Source organism: Budorcas taxicolor, chromosome 4 (assembly GCF_023091745.1).
Source record: "Budorcas taxicolor isolate Tak-1 chromosome 4, Takin1.1, whole genome shotgun sequence".
Lineage (NCBI taxonomy): Eukaryota > Metazoa > Chordata > Mammalia > Artiodactyla > Bovidae > Budorcas > Budorcas taxicolor.
This window is the reverse complement of record NC_068913.1, coordinates 67,750,744-67,769,246: the sequence shown is the minus strand read 5'-3', so window position 1 is coordinate 67,769,246 and position 18,503 is coordinate 67,750,744. Positions and strand designations below refer to the sequence as shown.

The 18,503-nt window shown below is 43.5% G+C and overlaps 1 protein-coding gene across 2 annotated transcripts in view; it reads right to left on the bottom strand.

Annotated features, from left to right (window-relative positions):
• Nucleotides 1-3,078: 3,078 nt before the first annotated feature.
• Nucleotides 3,079-18,503, bottom strand: part of NOD1 (nucleotide binding oligomerization domain containing 1) — a 91,937-nt gene continuing 76,512 nt past the window's right edge. The window contains exons 11-14 of one of the 2 annotated variants that reach the window (XM_052638534.1): nt 16,716-16,799; nt 11,954-12,037; nt 11,441-11,557; nt 3,079-4,201 (exon numbers count right to left, since the gene is read on the bottom strand). In XM_052638534.1, coding sequence (XP_052494494.1) covers nt 4,129-4,201; nt 11,441-11,557; nt 11,954-12,037; nt 16,716-16,799 — 358 coding nt within the window. In that variant the 3' untranslated portion in view covers nt 3,079-4,128. The remainder of the gene's footprint in view (nt 4,202-11,440; nt 11,558-11,953; nt 12,038-16,715; nt 16,800-18,503) is intronic. The other variant, XM_052638535.1, reaches the window with a different exon arrangement.

Genomic DNA, 18,503 nt, shown 5'->3' with positions numbered 1-18,503 from the left:
TTCACTTTCATTGAGCACTGACTCTGCACCAGCGTTGTGCTGATCTCCATGCGGCAGCTCATTTAATCCCCACAACAACTTTGTAAGTCAGTACTCTGGGATTTCCGTTTTCAAGGTAGAAACTGATATTCTGACAGTCTTAAGATGTGGCCCAAAGCCCCACAGTGATTTTACATGGCTTATTTTATAAGTTCCAAGTCAACATGGACATGTAGGTCTGAAACAATCAACTAACATGTCCTGTGGAAACAGTCGTATCCTAAGTTTGTGGAATTCCTCCCCTCCCCGCAATTTCCTATTATCTTTTTCTCTCCATTTCTCTGCAGAGAAGTTCACCTATGGGCAGTGGAGAACCTTTCCAACAACTTAGCAGTCTAATTTCTCTTTTGTAAAAAAATCCATCATTCACCATCTGGAAGACCAAAGTATTTCCAGGTTAGAATTTAACCCAATACCACACAAATTCAGTTTCCCTTAGAGGCAACAGTTTTAATTTTCATAGTCTCTAAAAGTAGTAATATTTGGTAGTTTCTGGGTTCATTTTATTATTATTTTTTGTCTTTTATTTATTTAATTTAAATTTATTTATTTTAATTGGAGGCTAATTTCTTTACAATATTGTATTGGTTTTGCCATACATCAACATGAATCCGCCCATGTTCCCCATCCTGAACCCCCCTCCCACCTCCCTCCTCGTACCATCCCTCTGGGTCATCCCAGTGCACCAGCCCCAAGCATCCTGTATCCTGCATCAAACCTGGACTGGTGATTCGTTTCTTATATTATACATGCTTCATTGCCATTCTCCCAAATCATCCCACCCTCTCCCTCTCCCTCAGAGTCCAAAAGACTGTTCTATACATCTGTGTCTCTTTTGCTGTCTCGCATACAGGGTTATCGTTACCATCTTTCTAAATTCCATATATATGTTTTAGTATACTGTATTGGTGTTTTTCTTTCTGGCGCACTTCACTCTGTATAGTAGGCTCCAGTTTCATCCACCTCATTAGAACTGATTCAAATGTATTCTTTTTAATGGCTGAGTAATACTCCATTGTGTGTATGTACCACAGCTTTCTTATCCATTCATCTGCTGATGGACATCTAGGTTGCTTCCATGTCCTGGCTATTATAAACAGTGCTGCGATGAACATTGGGGTACACGTGTCTCTTTCAATTCTGGTTTCCTCGGTGTGTATGCCCAGCAGTGGGATTGCTGGGTCATAAGGCAGTTCTATTTCCAGTTTTTTAAGGAATCTCCACACTGTTCTCCATAGTGGTTGTACTAGTTTGCATTCCCACCAACAGTGTAAGAGGGTTCCCTTTTCTCCACACCCTCTCCAGCATTTATTGCTTGTAGACTTTTGGATCGCAGCCATTTTGACTGGCGTGAAATGGTACCTCATTATGGTTTTGATTTGCCTTTCTCTGATAATGAGTGATGTTGAGCATCTTTTCATGTGCTTGTTAGCTATCTATATGTCGTCTTTGGAGAAATGTCTGTTTAGTTCTTTGGCCCATTTTTTGATTGGGTCATTTATTTTTCTGGAATTGAGCTGCATAAGTTGCTTGTATATTTTTGAGATTAGTTGGTTGTCAGTTGCTTCATTTGCTATTATTTTCTCCCATTCTGAAGGCTGTCTTTTCACCTTGCTTATAGTTTCCTTTGTTGTGCAGAATCTTTTAATTAGGTCCCATTTGTTTATTTTTGCTTTTATTTCCAATATTCTGGGAGTCGGGTCATAGAGGATCCTGCTGTGATTTATGTCGGAGAGTGTTTTGCCTGTGTTCTCCTCTAGGAGTTTTATAGTTTCTGGTCTTACGTTTAGATCTTTAATGCATTTTGAGTTTATTTTTGTGTATGGTGTTAAAGTGTTCTAGTTTCATTCTTTTACAAGTGGTTGACCAGTTTTCCCAGCACCACTTGTTAAAGAGATTGGTTCATTTTAGAATCTCAAAAGTTTAGTTTTAGCAGTTTATAATAAAATATGATTCTGTCAGCTGGGAAGTGTGGTTCTCTGACTTGGCAAGTCTGAAGTCTGTTCTAAGCACCCTTGGCCTTCAACTCACCAAGCACTCAGTCCTTTATGTGATGTGGGCATATCTGCTGCTCAGATATTCTGGAAGAGAGATCCTCCCTTGGGTGGGGGTAGGGGTGGAGGTGGTGACTGTTAGAGATACCCAAACCTGCGGTGGCCAGGACCTTAGGGGACTAGCTCCCATGTGACCAAGTGACTGTACAGGATTTTTCCCCTAACTTTCAGGGCTAACTTGTTGAATTATACCCTTCTTAACTGGGGCTGTTGTATAAAGCCTGGGGGGACTTCTGACAACTCCAACGTACTGTTGAACGGGCCCCCCACTTATCCCGGTCAGCTCAGTGCCTCTTGCCACAATGGGTACAAGCCCACCCTGGTCCTCTACTTGGCAGTGAACAGCCGAGAAGGGTAGGGGACAGCCCATCAGGTTGTGGTGAGGGCCATGAAATCTGGCTATGCCAGCGTACCCTGGCCCCAACCACCAGGGACTCAAGGTATTCCCTCTGAGAAGCCGTTTGTGTGGACTGGGAGGTTAGATGGAGGGGCCTCAGATGCTTTCTCTGCCTTCTTCCTTCTCTTGGTAGGTGGAGGGATTTGTGAAGGATAACACTGAGGATGCCTCTGACTGTCCCTCGTCTGGTTCTCCTCACAGCACGTCACCCTGGGGCCCCACCCAATGCAGTAAATGCCTCTAAAGGGGTCACAGCGTGCTTGCCAGGCCAACTTCCTTTTTAAAACCCCTGACTCAGACAATTGGAAGGACTGATGTTGAAGCTGAAACTCCAATACTTTGGCCACCTGATGCGAAGAGCTGACTCATTTGAAAAGACCCTGATGCTGGGAAAGATGGAGGGCAAGAGGAGAAGGGGACGACAGAGGATGAGATGGTTGGATGGCATCACTGACTCAATGGACATGAATTTGGGTGGACTCCAGGAGTTGGTGATGGACAGGGAGGCCTGGTGTGCTGCAGTTCATGGGGTCGCAAATAGTCGGACACGACAGCGATTGAACTGAACTCAATTAGAAATAATGAAGGTTTCAGTATTTTACTAACAAATGAATTGGCAAATGAATGAGTTACCTGGTAAAACCTCCTCCTTCCCCCCATTTAGCATCCACTGCATGCCCGCCATGGTGGCAGGGGTCTAACATGCTCTCCCAGCCGAGTTCTCAGCAACTCTGAGCCTTGCCTCCAACACAGCCACCCTCACAACTGCTCAGGGGCAGGAGGAGACTTCCCTTTCTCCACAGGGCAAGAGAGAAGCTCCAGTTTGGATGCCACGGCCACAAGGGCATGCCAGGCCTTTATTCCTTTAGGAGGACGGTACTGATTCTTCTTCCTGGGGCAGAGCCCATAGCATCAGCCTTCTAGAGGTCAGCCCCATCCCATGAAAGCCCTGAGTGGAGCCTCAGTATTATGAAGACATTGCCCTGTCCCTCAGTCTGGTGAAGAGGGCATCCTGCCATCTTTGTCAGCAGATGGTGAGACTCCAGGACTAAGAGAAAAGCACATGTAGGTCCTTCCTTTGGCACCAAATCCCTACAGAGCCTTGGAGGAGTCAAACCCCCACACTGCACCCCCTCAGTGTCTACAGTGAGGTGGGAATAGTATCAACACTTGGGGAGGCACTGAGGAGGAAGACAATATTTCAGGTAAAATACTTTCCTTTGTTGAGCACCTTTGCCCCCCAAGAAACATGGTACCAACTGTGCACCATGTCATCAGCTCTCCAGTGAGCACGGCAGTGACTGACTCGCTCCCCCTAGCCTTTGGGCAGGCTTTCGTACGAGCTCTGAGTCTCGCTCCTCTAGGTGCAGATTTAAATAGTCACGGCTGTGCATTAACATCTCTTTATAGAAAGTTTACAGTCACTAAAACGGCTCATGCTTTTTCCTGCAGAATTGTAACAACTTCTCGGGGCCTCTGCCAGTCGGAGGGATCTCTGCCAGATCCCACTTGATCTGCATCATGAAGGCTGGATTCCTAGAAGTCCCACCTCAGCAGACCCTGGATGCCACCATCCAAGCCAGGCGACTGCACTTAGTTGCCCCCAGGGCCAAGACCCACCCACGAGAAAATATCCCCTCAGAAACAGACAATCCGCTTCTCATCTTCAAAGACCTTGGCCTCCTCGGGCTTTATCAAGTTTCCATTTAAGCTGTTGGAGAAAAAGAACACAAGTAAGTGAGGGACTACTGTATACACCTTCCCAACATGTGTTCCTAACACACTCTCATGCTTCACACAACCCTGAAATTCAAACACTTTTTTCTTTTTTAAAACTGAAGTATAGTTGATTTACAGTATTGTTAATTTTAGGTGTATAGCATGGTGATTCAGTATTTCTGAACATTATTTTTTATTACAGGTTATTACAAGATAATGGGTGTAATTTCCTGTGCTACACAGTATATTCTTATTATTTTATAATATAGTAATTTGTATATATGTTAATATCATACCCCTGATTTGTTCCTCACCCTTTTGGAGGGTAACCACGAGTTCATTTTCTATATTTGTGAGTCTGTTTCTGTTTTGCCTATATACAGGCATGTGTGTTATTTTTTAGATTCCACATTTACCTGATATAATAGTTTTTCTTTCTGTGACTTATTTCTTTTAGCATAATATTCTCTGGGTCCATCCACTTTATAAATAGCAGTATTTCATTCTTTTTATGGCTGAGTAATATTCCATTGTGCATATGTGTGTGTACATATATATTATGTGTACATATATATGTACATATAAGTGTGTGTTTATCACATATTAATCCAGTCATCTGTTGATGAACACCTGGGGTTGCTTCCATGTCCTGGCTATTGTAAATAGTGCTGCTGTGAACACTGGGGTACATATATCTTTTCAGATTAGTGTTTTATCTTTTTCTGGATATATACCCAGGGGTGCAATTGCTGGATCATATGGTAGTTCTACTGTTAGTTTAAGAATCCTCCACAATGTTTTCCATAGTGGCTGCACCAATTTACATTCCCACCAACAGTGTACGAGGGTTCCAATTTCTCTATATCCTCTCCAGAATTTATTTGTAGACTTTGATGGTGTCCATTCTGACAGGTGTGAAGTGATACCTCATTGGGTTTAGATTTGCATTTTCTAATAATTAGTAATGTTGAGCACCTTCTCATGTGCCTGTTGGGAATGTGTAAATTGTCTTTGGAAAAACGTCTATTCAGGTCCTCTACCCGTTTTTTTAATTGGGCTATTCTTTTGATATTGAGTTGTATGAGCTGTTTGTATATTTTGGACATTAACCCCTTGTCAATTTCATCATTTGCAAATATTTTATCCCATTCTGCAGGTTGTCTTTTCATTTTTTCAGGGGTTTCCTTTGCTATGTAAAAGCTTTTAAGTTTAATCAGGTCCCATTTGTTTATTTTTGCTTTTATTCATTTTGCCTTAGAGCTACATTTTTAATTCCTAATGTCATATTTTATATCTCCCGGCTTACCCCTTTATTGTTTAGTGTAGTTATAGTCATTTTTACAATTTTTTCACTTTTAATCCATGTACTGGTTTAAGTGATCTTCAATCCTCAATATATATTTGCTTTTCCTATTGGTATTTTCCCTTTCCTAGGGAAAGGGAAGAGAAGATTCTTCAACATTTCTCTTAGGGTAGGTTTTGTAATGGTAATTTGCTTTTTGCTTTTCTGAGAAATTCTTATATTCTAAATGATAATCTTCCTGGGATTAAGTATCCTAGGTTGATATTTTTCCATTTCAGGACTTTGAATATATCATGCTATTAATACTTCCTCTGGCATGCCAGGTTTCTGCAGAGAAGTCAGCTGATAGCCTGATGGGGATTTCCTTGTAAAGGACTGTTTTTCTCTTGCTGCCTTTAGAATTCTTTGACTTTTGCCATTTTAATTACAGTATGTCTTGGTGTGGTTCTGTTTGGGTTCATCTTATTTGGGACCTTCTGTGCTTCCTGTTCCTGGATATTTGTTCCCTTCTTTAGGTTTGGGAAGTTTTCAGCCATAATTTCTTCAAATACATGTTTTATTCCCTCTTCTCCTTTTGGAATCCTTACACAGCAGACAGTGGCACGTTTTATATTATTCCATAGGTCTCATATGTTGCTTTCATTTTTTTCATTTTCTTTGTCTGCTATGTTGATTGATTTCCATTATTTTATCTTTCAGATCATTTGGATTTGTGTCATTTGGTCTGCTATTGCTTTTACAGTGAGTTTTATCTCAGAAATTGAATTTTTGATTAGATCTTTTTATAGTTTTTGTTAAAATGATCTGTGCTTAGATCAGTTTCCTTTCTTCATTCAGTTAGCATTTTTATTACCAGCTTTTTGGTAATAAAAATTACCAAAAAGACCAATTACCTCCATTTCATTATTTTTTCCAGGGGGCTTCTCTTGCTTTTTCAATTGGGAGTAGTGACTCTGCTTTTTCCTTAACTGTTTCACCTAAATTCACTGAAAGAGAGAAAAGTAATCTATTGTGGTCATGGAGAGGTGTTTTTATGTGAGTGTCCCTGGGTAGACTGTGTGTGCCCAGTGTCTTTGGTGTGAGGATTGGATTTGATGGTGGATGCCAGCCATGTCTTCTTCAGGGTGTACTGGCCACCATCACCTTGATGGAGTATGGCTAGAACTAAAAGAGCTAGAACCTGCACAGGATGTGATGTGGGACCTCCTCTCTGCTCAGTGACCATCACCCAGGGCAGAGGGTGCTCCGGGTGCTGCTGGAGCAAATGCCCTGAGCTTTGGGCTACAGAGTTGGCTCTGCTCCCTGTAAGTGTATGTCTTCCCTCCTCCCTGCACTGGGGCTTGTGCATTTACAGAGGTCTGATGCACCACCTGTGTAGGCGGCTCACATGGAGCCCAAGGTCATGTTTCTTCCCACTGTGGTCGTGCCAGGTCGTGGCATGGAGAGGCTGGAGCATCTGCTTGGCTAGCAGTGGGGGTCATGGCATTCGGGCTGAAGCGGCTGTGTTGCCATCAGACATCTGGGCTGCTTTGTTAGTGCTGTTCAGCAGGCTCCTGGGGGCCACGTCTGTGTCCCTAGATCAGGTCTTCTGCCAGGACTTGGCTTCTCTAGATCCAGTGCCAATCTGTGGTGTGGAGTGAGTGGGCCTGGGGTGTTTGCTCAGCGCGGCTTTAGGAGCACAGTGAGGTGGCAGCCCCTCGGGCAGACCTCTTTCTGCCCTGTCTGGTGGCAAGCAAGCACCCACACTCCTCCCAAGCAGAGCCTAGGCACTCCAGCCTTTCTGTCACACTGGTTTTCCAAGCAGCCAACGGGGCTTGTCTCCTCTGCACAGGACCCCAGGACTGGGACACCCAGTCTGTGGTTCAACCCGCTCACTTCCCAGGCTTCCTTTTCCTCTTAGTCCTTTCCGTGGGGTGCCATCCTCACCTGATTCTTTTTTTTTTTTTTTTTTTTAACCCAGCCTACCTGATTACATGGGAATCTTTCTTGTAGCCTTGGTTGCATAGGCGTTCTCCTGCCAGTTTCCAGTTTTCCATGAGACTTGTTCTACACTTGGATGTATCTGGGGGGAGGTGAGCTCCACATCCTTACTCGGCCATCTCGATGACTTGTTTGATACTAATCCTTTCCAGATGGCCAACACACACATGAAAAGATGCTCAACATCACTCATTATTAGAGAAATGCAAATCAAAACTCCAATGAGGTATCACCTCACACCAGTCAGAACGTCCAGCATCAAAACAAATCCACAAATAATAAATGCTGGAGAGGATGTGGAGAAAAGGGAACCCTCCTGCACTGCTGGTGGGAATGTAAATTGCTACAACTACTATGGAGAACAGTATGGAGGTTCCTTAAAAAACTAAAAACTATGATGCTGCTAAGTCACTTTAGTCGTGTCCGACTCTGTGCGACCCTGTAGACAGCAGCCCACCAGGCTCCCCCGTCCCTGGGATTCTCCAGGCAAGAACACTGGAGTGGGGTGCCATTTCCTTCTCCAATGCATGAAAGTGAAAAGTGAAAGTGAAGTCGCTCAGTTGTGTCCGACTCTTAGCGACCCCATGGACTGCAGCCCACCAGGCTCCTCCGCCCATGGGATTTTCCAGGCAAGAGTACTGGAGTAGGGTGCCATCGCCTTCTCCGAAAAACTATCATAGGACCCAGTAATCCTACACCTAGGCATATACTCTGAGAAAACAACAATTCAAAAAGATACATGTGCTCCAGTATTCACTGGAGCACTACTTAAAATAGCCTAAATGTCCATGGACAGGCACATGGATAAAGATGTGGTGTACCTATACAATGAAATATTACTCAAACACAAAAAGGAACAAAACTGGGTCAATGTGGATGAACCTAGAGTCTGTCATACAGAGTGAAGTAAGTCAGAAAAATATATTAATGTATATATATGGAATCTAGAAAAACAGTACTGGTGAACCTATTTGCAGGGCAGGAATAGAGGTACAGACATGGAGAACTGACTTGTGGACACAGTGAGGGAAGGAGAGGCCAGGACAGATTGAGAGAGTGGCATGGACAGATTGAGAGAGTGGCATGGACATATATGCATGCCCATGTAAAACAGACCGCCACGGGGAGCTGCTCATCTCAGCACCCTGTGACGGCCTAGAGGGGTGCCCAAGGAGGAGAGAGATGTATACACACAGCTGATCCACGCTGTTGTAGCGGAAACTAACAACATTGTAAAGCAATTAAAATCCAATTTTAAAAAATCCCTTCAGGGAGCTACCATCACTCCATGGAATGGGTCTGAGGTCACCAGTAGCCTCTATAAAACTGAATTTAAATGACATTTTTCAGGCCTTATCTTTCTTGATCTTCACAGGCATTTCTTCCTCCTCTTTGAAACACTACCATCCGTTTCTTGGCTTGATATTTACATCTGATCACTCCATCTTCTTTTTTATATTCTCCTCCATATAACCTCTAAATAATGGATTTCCTCCAGGCTTGGGGCCCAGCCCTCTTCCCCCAGAAGAACCTCATCTATCCCTGGCCTCATCTGTATGTCAGTGACCTGGGCAAGACCTCCCTACTCCGGAGCCTCTTACCTACTTGACGTTTTCATCTGGATGCCTCCCAGGTACTCATAGTGGGCACCTCCCCCCAGGGTGCCCTAGCTCTGTGAATGGCACCACTCTTCCTCCAGTTGTGCAAATTAGTAACCTGGAGGTTAACCTTACACCTTTCCCACCTTCATATTCTGTCACAAAGTTTTGTTTCCTAAATATCCCTAGCATGGCTCCTGGAATCTCTCCACATGTTCCCACCACCGTCCTGATCTGAGTACCTATCACCTCTTCTCTGCCTCACTGTGCTGTCCTGCTAACTGTCCCTTGACGTGGCCTCTGTGGCCTTTCCCAGTCCACTTTCCTACAGGAGCCAGGGTGGGTTTTTTTTTTTTTTTTTTTTTTAAAAAAAAACAGTGTGGCTCTGAGCACATCCCTCTTTGCTTGAAACCCTTCAATGACTTACTATTGCTTTTAGGATAAATACCAAAAATATCCAACAGGGCCCATAGATCTTTCAGGGTCTAGTCTCCACCCTATCACCTCCACCTCCTGTGGCCCTTCTTCCACACTGTTCTTCAAAGGTACCATGTTCCTTCATGCCTCAGAACTTTTGCACATGACATTCTCCTTCCTAGAACACTGTCTTCCCACCTCAGCTGATGATCTCCTATTCGTCCTTCATGGCTTACTTTAAATGCCACTTCCTTCAGGAGACCTTCCCTGAAACCTCCTTTGTATCAGGTTCCTGTCTCAGCCTTCCCCTCTCCAGCACTCATCATGATTGTCATTAAATAATTACTTGAATAATTTTTTCCTTTGTCTTCCTCACTGGATGTAAACCAATGAGAGCAGCTCCATCTTGCTCACCACTGGATTCTCGGAATCAGCACAGCACACGGCACTCATTCGTTATTCAACAAATTAAGATGCTGTGCTTTCCCTGGGGACTCTGCAGTGACCCTGACACAGGCCCTACCCTCAAGGAGCTCACAGTCTGGAGGAGACAGCCTCACAGAAGGCTCTTGCAACAGAGTGTGGTTAAGTGCTATAATTTATGACATCGGGTCATTGAATACTGCTCATTTGTCTTTGAAGGCATAACTCAAGGAGGGACTTCATATCTCAAGTTCTTTTTGAACAGGGATGAGGCAGACGTAAATGTCATTACAAAGAGTCCGAGGAGCTGGCCCAAGGTAATCTCTGCCAGTGGTGACGCTGGGCAGAGCCTGACCCCAGCCCTGGAAGCCCATGAAGTGAGACTTCTGGGATGAGCCAGGGGCTGAAGATACTCCTGGGCCAGCGCCCGAGACATCCTCCTTGTCCTCTTTTCTAATCCTTCCTGACACCAAGGCCTCATTCAGGTTCTACACAGCACTGCCTTAAAGACTGATACTGAGTCCTATACAAATAGTTCTTTGTGTAGGAACAATGGTCTTTGGTGGGCCATTTCAAGCTAGTCAGAATTAAAGCAGCTGCATGTCCTTAAACCAGTCACTGAGCAGAGTGGAGGCCAGCTGTCCTTCAGCCTGGTCCCCTGTCCTCTCACAACAGAGTCAGCAGCAAATGGGGTGCTTCTAGGAAAGGATTCCTGGCTGAGTAGGCTTGGCTTTGAAGACGACTTGCCACAGCCCCTCCATCAGTCTGTTTGGAGCCTGGGCTCTTTTCCCAAGCATAATGTTTTCAAATGTTTTTTTGGTTTTGCCTCCAAATAAGAACATTTTACATTGTGAACCAGTATCTATGCTGGTACACATCTATACATACACACCCACATCTGAAATTAGATTATGAAATATCTCATAGTGTGCACACAGCATTCTGGTGTTCTACTCCATTTCATTCTTTAAATAATGCTAGTTACAACCTACCAAACCAATTTGTGATCCTCTAAGGAGTTCTGATCCTCTAAGGAGTTCTAAAGTAAAGTTTAAAAAACGCCATTCTAGCAGCCAAGGTCAGGGAGAAAGCTGTACCTTGACTTATATTTTTGGGGCTATGAAATTCTTCTCCCCAGTACGAAGAAAGCACTATAGTTAATGAGTAACTACCCCCTGCACTGAGGGTTTGGGTCATGGCAAGGCTGCTCCATGGACCTCAGGACCCTGGATGGAGCATGAACTCCTGTGGTCTCTACCCTCCAGGGGAACCCGGCTCTGGCCCCTGCCAGGCTTTCCATGTTGGTCTGAGCCTCACACTCTGCTGGGCTGTCTCAGGCCAGGCCTGGGGCAGAGAGCAAATTCCAGAGCTCTTGGTGGGTCCAGGTTCAAGGACACAGGGGCCCTCTGTTCTCAACTCGGTTACATCAGTACTGAGGCAGTCAGGGCCCTTTCTGTTACTAGTGGGACACACACATTCCCTCACCCCCTTGAATGTAGCCCAGTCCTACCTGTGGGGGAAGCGGGGGGTGCTGTATGTGTCCCGTGGCAGGCACAAGAAATGGAATGGGGCGCAACATTGCAGTAAGGTAGGCCATGGGCTTTCCTTCTGCTGGCATAAGTGAGTCCTCAAAAGAGAAACAGGAAGTTCGAAAAGAGTACAGTCAGCTCAAATACAGCCTGGAAGCCCAGAGAGGAAAAGAATGTGCTTCAGACTCCAGGCCATCTCTCAGTGGGAATCAATTCTCAGTCTGTCTGCCCCTGTACAATCTAGGACAGGGGGACTGCAGAAGAGTCCTAACTATGAAGTCACAGCCTTGAATTTCAGTTTCTCCGTTTAGGTGTGACCGGGGTCTGGGCCTCAGTTTCTTCATCTGTGAAATGGAAACAGTACTGCCTACTTTACAGATTGTTGGAAAGATGAGAAATAAATGCACATTGTCTTACATTGTGCATAGCACATAGTGGTGCTAAGTAAATAATCACTGTTGTTACTGCTACAAAAAGTGGTAGCTCAGTCTTACCAAATCTCCATTATGCCAGTGTTCTTCTGTAATGCCTCTGCCAACTGGGCAATCCCCTTGGCCGTGATCTGGTTCTGGATAAGCCTGTAAGAAAAACATACCTTTTGTATCAAGTCATACTGGATGAACTCTGTCCCCGTCATTAGGGGGCTGGAAGGGTATGATGGAATGAGAGGGTCAGGAAGAACCGAATCCATTTAACTTTCAGTCTAGCAAAGATTGTCTAGCTCAGACTCAGGAGAATAAACGACATGTTTTAAAATGTTTAACTTTTCTGATGGGCAGAAGACCTAAATAGGCATTTCTCTAAAGAAGATATACATATGGCCAACAGGTACATGAAAAATCTCTATAAGTATTGGAGAGGTGAAAATCAAAACCACAATGAGGTACCACTTCCTACCAGTCAGAATGGCCATCATTAAAAAGTCTAAAAATAATAAATACTGGAGGGGATTTGAAGAAAAGGGGATCCTCCTACACTGTTGGTGGGAATGAAAACTGGTGCAGCCACTATTGAAATCGGTATGGAGGTTCCTTAAAAAAACTAAAAAATAGAGTTGCCATAAGATCCAACAATCCCACTCCTGGGCATATATCCAGATAAAACTAATTTTAAAAGACATATGTGCTCCTATGTTCGTACAGCACTATATACACTAGCCAACACATGGAAACAATCTAAATAGCCATCAGACGATACAGAAGATATGGTATACACACACACATATATACACTGAACTATTGCTCAGCATTAAGAATATCACACTAAGCAGAGAAGGACAAATACCATATGACAGCACTTATATGTGGAATCTAAATTATTACACAAATGAACCTATCTACAAAATAGACTGCAAAACAAATATAGACTACAAAACACACATGGCGAACAGACTTTGTGGCTGGCAATGAGGAGGAAGGGTGGGCAGGGAAGGATCGGGGATTTGGGATTCGTAGATGCAAATTATTATATAGAGGATGGATAAACAGCAAGGTCCTACTATATAACACGGGAAACTATAGTCACAATCCTGTGATAAACCATAATGGAAAAGAACATGAAAAACAGCATGCAGGGAGCTTCCCTGGCAGTCCAGTAAGTTAAGACTTTGCCTTCCAGTGAAAGGGATGCAGATTTGAACCCTGGTTGGGGAGCTAAAAATCCAAATGCCTTGTGGCCAAAAACCCAGAACATAAACAAGAGAAGCAATATTATAACAAATTCAGTAAAAACTTAATTTTTTAAAAATATATAACTGAGTTACTGTGCTGTACAGCAGAAATTAAACTGTATTAATATATAAATTATACATCAATAAATGTTTTAATGTTTAACCTTTCTGTATATTTTTAGCATGAGCATAATAGATCTGTATATTCACATGCAGGTACTTTTACTACATGAACATATATATGCATGTCTGCTTGACACTTTTCATTGTTTCGAGACTACCAGTCTGAACAACAAATTCTAAGGAACGTTATCTGCGAACAGGCAGTCTGATATCTCCTTCCAGGTGGCTGGAGAAAGGCAAGGCAGCTTTTAAGGTCAAGTATTTTTAAAGAGCTAGGCATTCTCTTCTTTGATGGGGAAAAGACTTCCAAAATGGTGCCATGTCCTATCCAACATCTGAGAGGGAGGGAGGGAGGGGGAACTAGTCATGAGTCCCAGTGGAAAAGCATCCATATTGGGGCCTCTAGGAGTATACCCCATTATGTTGGGTAACAGTGACTCAATGAAACGAAGGTTTCAGATAGAGCTGAGAAGCCTGAACAATTCCTGAATTGCTCCCCTGGGAGGCTGTGCTTCTAGCCCACCCAGGAAAAAAATGCAGCCCAAGTCAGTGATATGTCTACTTTTTTTTTTTTTTTTAATCATCACAGGTTCACTCCTCTGCTCTGGCTTTTTGTAGATAAAGGCTGCAAATACACTTGACCTTTAGAAATTTGGGGCACTGATCCAAGAAGGCAGCTGCATGAGGAAGATGAAGGCCTGTATTACCATGACGATGAGATTTCAGAAATTAAGCCAATCCCTTAGAAGGAAGCAGTATAGCATGGTTAAAAGTTCTCCTTATATGCAATTACACCTACTCCCCACCTTCCAGCTATAGATCCTTGAAGAAGCTCTCTGTTCTTCGGTTGCCTGACCTATAACACGAGAGTAACTGTAAGAGAACCCCAGAACCCTGAGTGTGTTAGTTTCAATAGGAGGATGGGTAGGAAGTAGTTCTCAGTCTCTATCACAGTGCCCAGTGCAAGTTCTTGTCACCATTCCTGCCCAAGCACACAGGCATAGGCAGCCATGCTGTAGCCAGGACCCAGTGATTGTTGCCCCATCTCCCACAAACTGGGGGCCCTGGTCTTGGTGCAGAGGTGGTGACTTTCTGGTAAGCATGACCACAGTGTGACTTGGACTTTTTGCAAAAGGAGCAAAAATAGAACCTGGACGTGGGCACAGAGTTCTGCGTTTAGTTAAATTCTGCTATTTCCTAATGACCCTTCCATGGTTATGACCACTGGCACCACCTACGCCTTGCTGGAGGTAGGCTAAGCTGCTTGCAGCCTAGACCTGGCAAGAGGCTGGGTAGGAGGAGAGGTTAAAAAGCCTGGCAGTGCTCAGGCCCACTGGCTACCTTCACCCTGGCCAGTGTGGTCTGTGCTTACACAAAGAGTGAAGACTCACTCTCTAGCCCTCTCCTAACTGTGTTCTCCCTGGGGAGGCTGGCCTGACACCTAGGGAAGGGCATAAAAGAAAGTCTATGGGTGAGAAAGAAAAGGAAAAAAAAAAAAACAAACAGATGTAAAAGTAACACATTGGGTTTATACATATATATATATATAAAAAAACTGACATGATCTAAAATTCAGATGTAAAAGTAACACACTGGGTTTATACATATATATATATAGAGAGAGAGAGAAACTGACATGATGATCTAAGATTCACGTGGCAATGCAAGGGTCCTGGAATAGTCAAAACAATATTAAGAGGAACAAAGTTGGAAACACACACTTCCTGGTTTCAAAAACTTATTACAAAGTTACAATAAGCAGGACAGTATGGTCCTGGCATAAGGATAAACATATGGTTCAACCAGAATAGAAAGTCCAGAAATAAACTCACACATTTATGGTCTACTGATTTGACAAAAGTGTCAGGGCCATTCAAAAGGGAAGAGTCTTCAACACGTGGTGCTGGCACAACTGATTATCTAGATGCAATAAAATAAAGCTGGACCCCAAATCTCATACCATACACAGAAACGAACTCCAAATGGATCAAGGACCTAAATGTAAGAGCAAAACTGTAACTCTTAAAAGAAATCTTTGTGACCTTGGATTAGGCAATGATTTCTTAGTAAGACACCTACAGCACAAGCAACTAAAGAAAAAATACATTGGACTTCATCAAAATTAAAAACTTTGGTGCTTCAAAGGTCACTGTGAAGAAACTGAAAAGAAATATTTGCAAAATTGAAAAACTACAGAAAGGGAGGAAATATTTGCAAATCATCTATCTAGTAAATGTCTCGCACCTGGAATATTTAAAGAATCCTAACGACTCAGCAATTAAAAGGCACATAACCCAACTTAGGGCTTTCCAGGCGGCACTAGGGGTAAAGAACCCAGCTGCGCGTGCAGGAGACGGAAGAGACAAGGAGCGTGATCCCTGGGTGGGGAAGATCCCCTGGAGGAGGGCTCGGCAACCCATTCCAGTATTCTTGCCAGGAGAATCCCCATCAACAGAGGAGCCTGGTAGGCTACAGCAAAGAGTCGGACACGACTGAACCAGCTTACCACAGCACAACCCAGTTTACAAACGAACAAAGAATGTGGAGCCAGTTCTCCAAAGAAGGTATACAAATGGCCAATATGCACGTGAAAAGACATCCAACGTTGTTAGTGTCAGGGAAATGCAGTCAAAACCACGATCAGACAGCACTTCATATCCCCTAGGATAGTATGACCCCAGAAGACCTGTGTTGGTGAGGACGTGAAGAAATGGTGACCCTCATACATGACTGGTGAGAACGTAAATAGCATAATCACTTTGGAAAACAGTTTATCAGTTAACAAAATAACCATATAACCCTGAAATTCTATTCCTAAGTATATACCCAAAAGAAAACACATGGTTATACAAACATGCACAAATGTTCACAGTAGCATTATTCATAACAGTCATAAAGTAGAAACAATCCAAATGCCCACCAACTGATGAACGGACAAACAAAACGTGGACTATCCATACAACGGAATATTCAGCCATAAAAAGCAATGGAGTACCGATACATGCCACAGTGTGGATGAAGCTTGAAAACTTATGCTACTGAAATAACACAGAAACAAAAGGCCCCATATTGTACGACTGCATCTCTATGAAATGCCCAGAAAAGGCAAATCCAGAGACTGAAAATAAAATCAGTAGATGCTAAATCCCACGGACAGAGGAGCCTGTTGGGGTGCAATGGTCCATTGAGTCACAAAGTCGGATACAACTGAGGGGACTTAGCACGTATGCAGGAACCAAGAGAGAAGAAGGATGGGGGGTGATTGCTTAATGCATACAGGTTTGGGGGGAATAGGGGAGGTGGTTAAATGTTCTAGAGTTAGAGAGTAAGTACTGGCTGCACAACCTATAAATACTCTAAAAATCACTGGATTGTATACTTCAAAAGAGTGACTTTTATGGTATGTTAATTTTATGTCAAAGTTTTTTTTTTTTTTTAAAGCACAGTGTTGAAATCTGAATTACCATAAATGTTTCAATGTCTGGTTGACTTTCAACATCTCTGCAAAGCTCTCTGCCACTTCATCATCAAGTTCATTTTTGGTGAGCCTGTAAGAAAAAGGAAGAGTGGACTCAGGGCAGTCAGTCCTACCTGGTACCCTTTCTTCATTGTGTTCCTGACCCAGGCATCTCCAGCTTATGCTGCTAATCACTTGCTGAGAACTCAGCAAACAGCCAGGCTCCAAACCCAGCCTCTGAGCCCCAAAGACAATAAATGGAGGTTCATTTCTAGCGCAAATCCTTCACCCAAGCTCCTACTTCTTAGCCCTGCTGTTGTTGGGGAACCCATACTCCCCTCTATCCTTGCTAAGCTCTCGGATTTCACAGAAGACAGGGGCCCACAGAAAGCGAGGGACCAATGCTTGTTTCTCTGGTCTCCTGCAGCCTTTAAGATCCCTTGAACACCACAGACAGTCTGTTACTAAATTCAGTCTGATGGAGACCTAGAAAAGCCTGACAAATGCATGTTAAAAGGTGATCATCACTTTGCCAGTTATGAAGGACCCAAGTTCTGTGACCGAAAGTTCCAGTAGTCTCTCAGTTGTTCATAAAAGCAGAAAGTGACCTGGGTAAAGCACAGAGGTCGAGACACTCCTGGTTGTAAAGAGGATTAAACCCTGTTGTGCCAGTGGATGAAAGAATAAATAAAGGAAGGAGAACAAAACAGAAGAAAAAATTAAAAATCATTCCTTGAAGGGCAATTTGGTAGTGTCTATCCATATTTTTTGCATTCCAGTCCCCTATAATGAAAAGGACATCTTTTTTGGGTGTTAGTTCTAAAAGGTCTTGGAGGTCTTCATAGAACCGTTCGACTTCAGCCTCTTCAGTGTTACTGGCTGGGGCATAGACTTGGATTGCTGTGATATTGAATGGTTTGCCTTGGAAATCAACAGAGATCATTCTGTCATGAGACTGTATTTTGAGATTGCATCCAAGGAAAGACTAGAGATTTCTTCAAGAAAATTAGAGATACCAAGGGAACATTTCATGCAAAGATGGGCTCAATAAAGGACAGAAATGGATTGGACCTAACAGAAGCAGAGGATATTGAGAAGAGGTTGCAAGAATACACAGAAGAACTGTACAAAAAAGATCTTCACAACTCAGATAATCATGATGGTGTGATCACTCACCTAGAGCCAGACACCCTGGAATGTGAAGTCAAGTGGGCCTTAGAAAGCATCACTACAAACAAAGCTAGAGGAGGTGGAATTCCAGTTGAGCTATTTCAAATCCTAAAAGATGATGCTGTGAAAGTGCTGCACTCAATATGCCAAGAAATTTGGAAAACTCAGCAGTGGCCACAGGGCTGGAAAAGGTCAGTTTTTATTCCAATCCCAAAGAAAGACAATGCCAAAGAAGGCTCAAACTACTGCAGAATTACACTCCTCTCACATGCTAGTAAAGTAATGCTCAAAATTCTCCAAGCCAGGCTTCAGCAATACGTGAACCGTGAACTTCCTGATGTTCAAGCTGGTTTTAGAAAAGGCAGAGGAACGAGAGATCAACTTGCCAACATTTGCTGGATCATCGAAAAAGCAAGAGAGTTCCAGAAAAACATCTATTTCTGCTGTATTGACTATGCCAAAGCCTTTGACTGTGTGGATCACAATAAACCGTGGAAAACTCTGAAAGAGATGGGAATACCAGACCACCTGACCTGCCTCTTGAGAAACCTGTATGCAGGTCAGGAAGCAACAGTTAGAACTGGACATGGAACAACAGACTGGTTCCAAATAGGAAAAGGAGTAC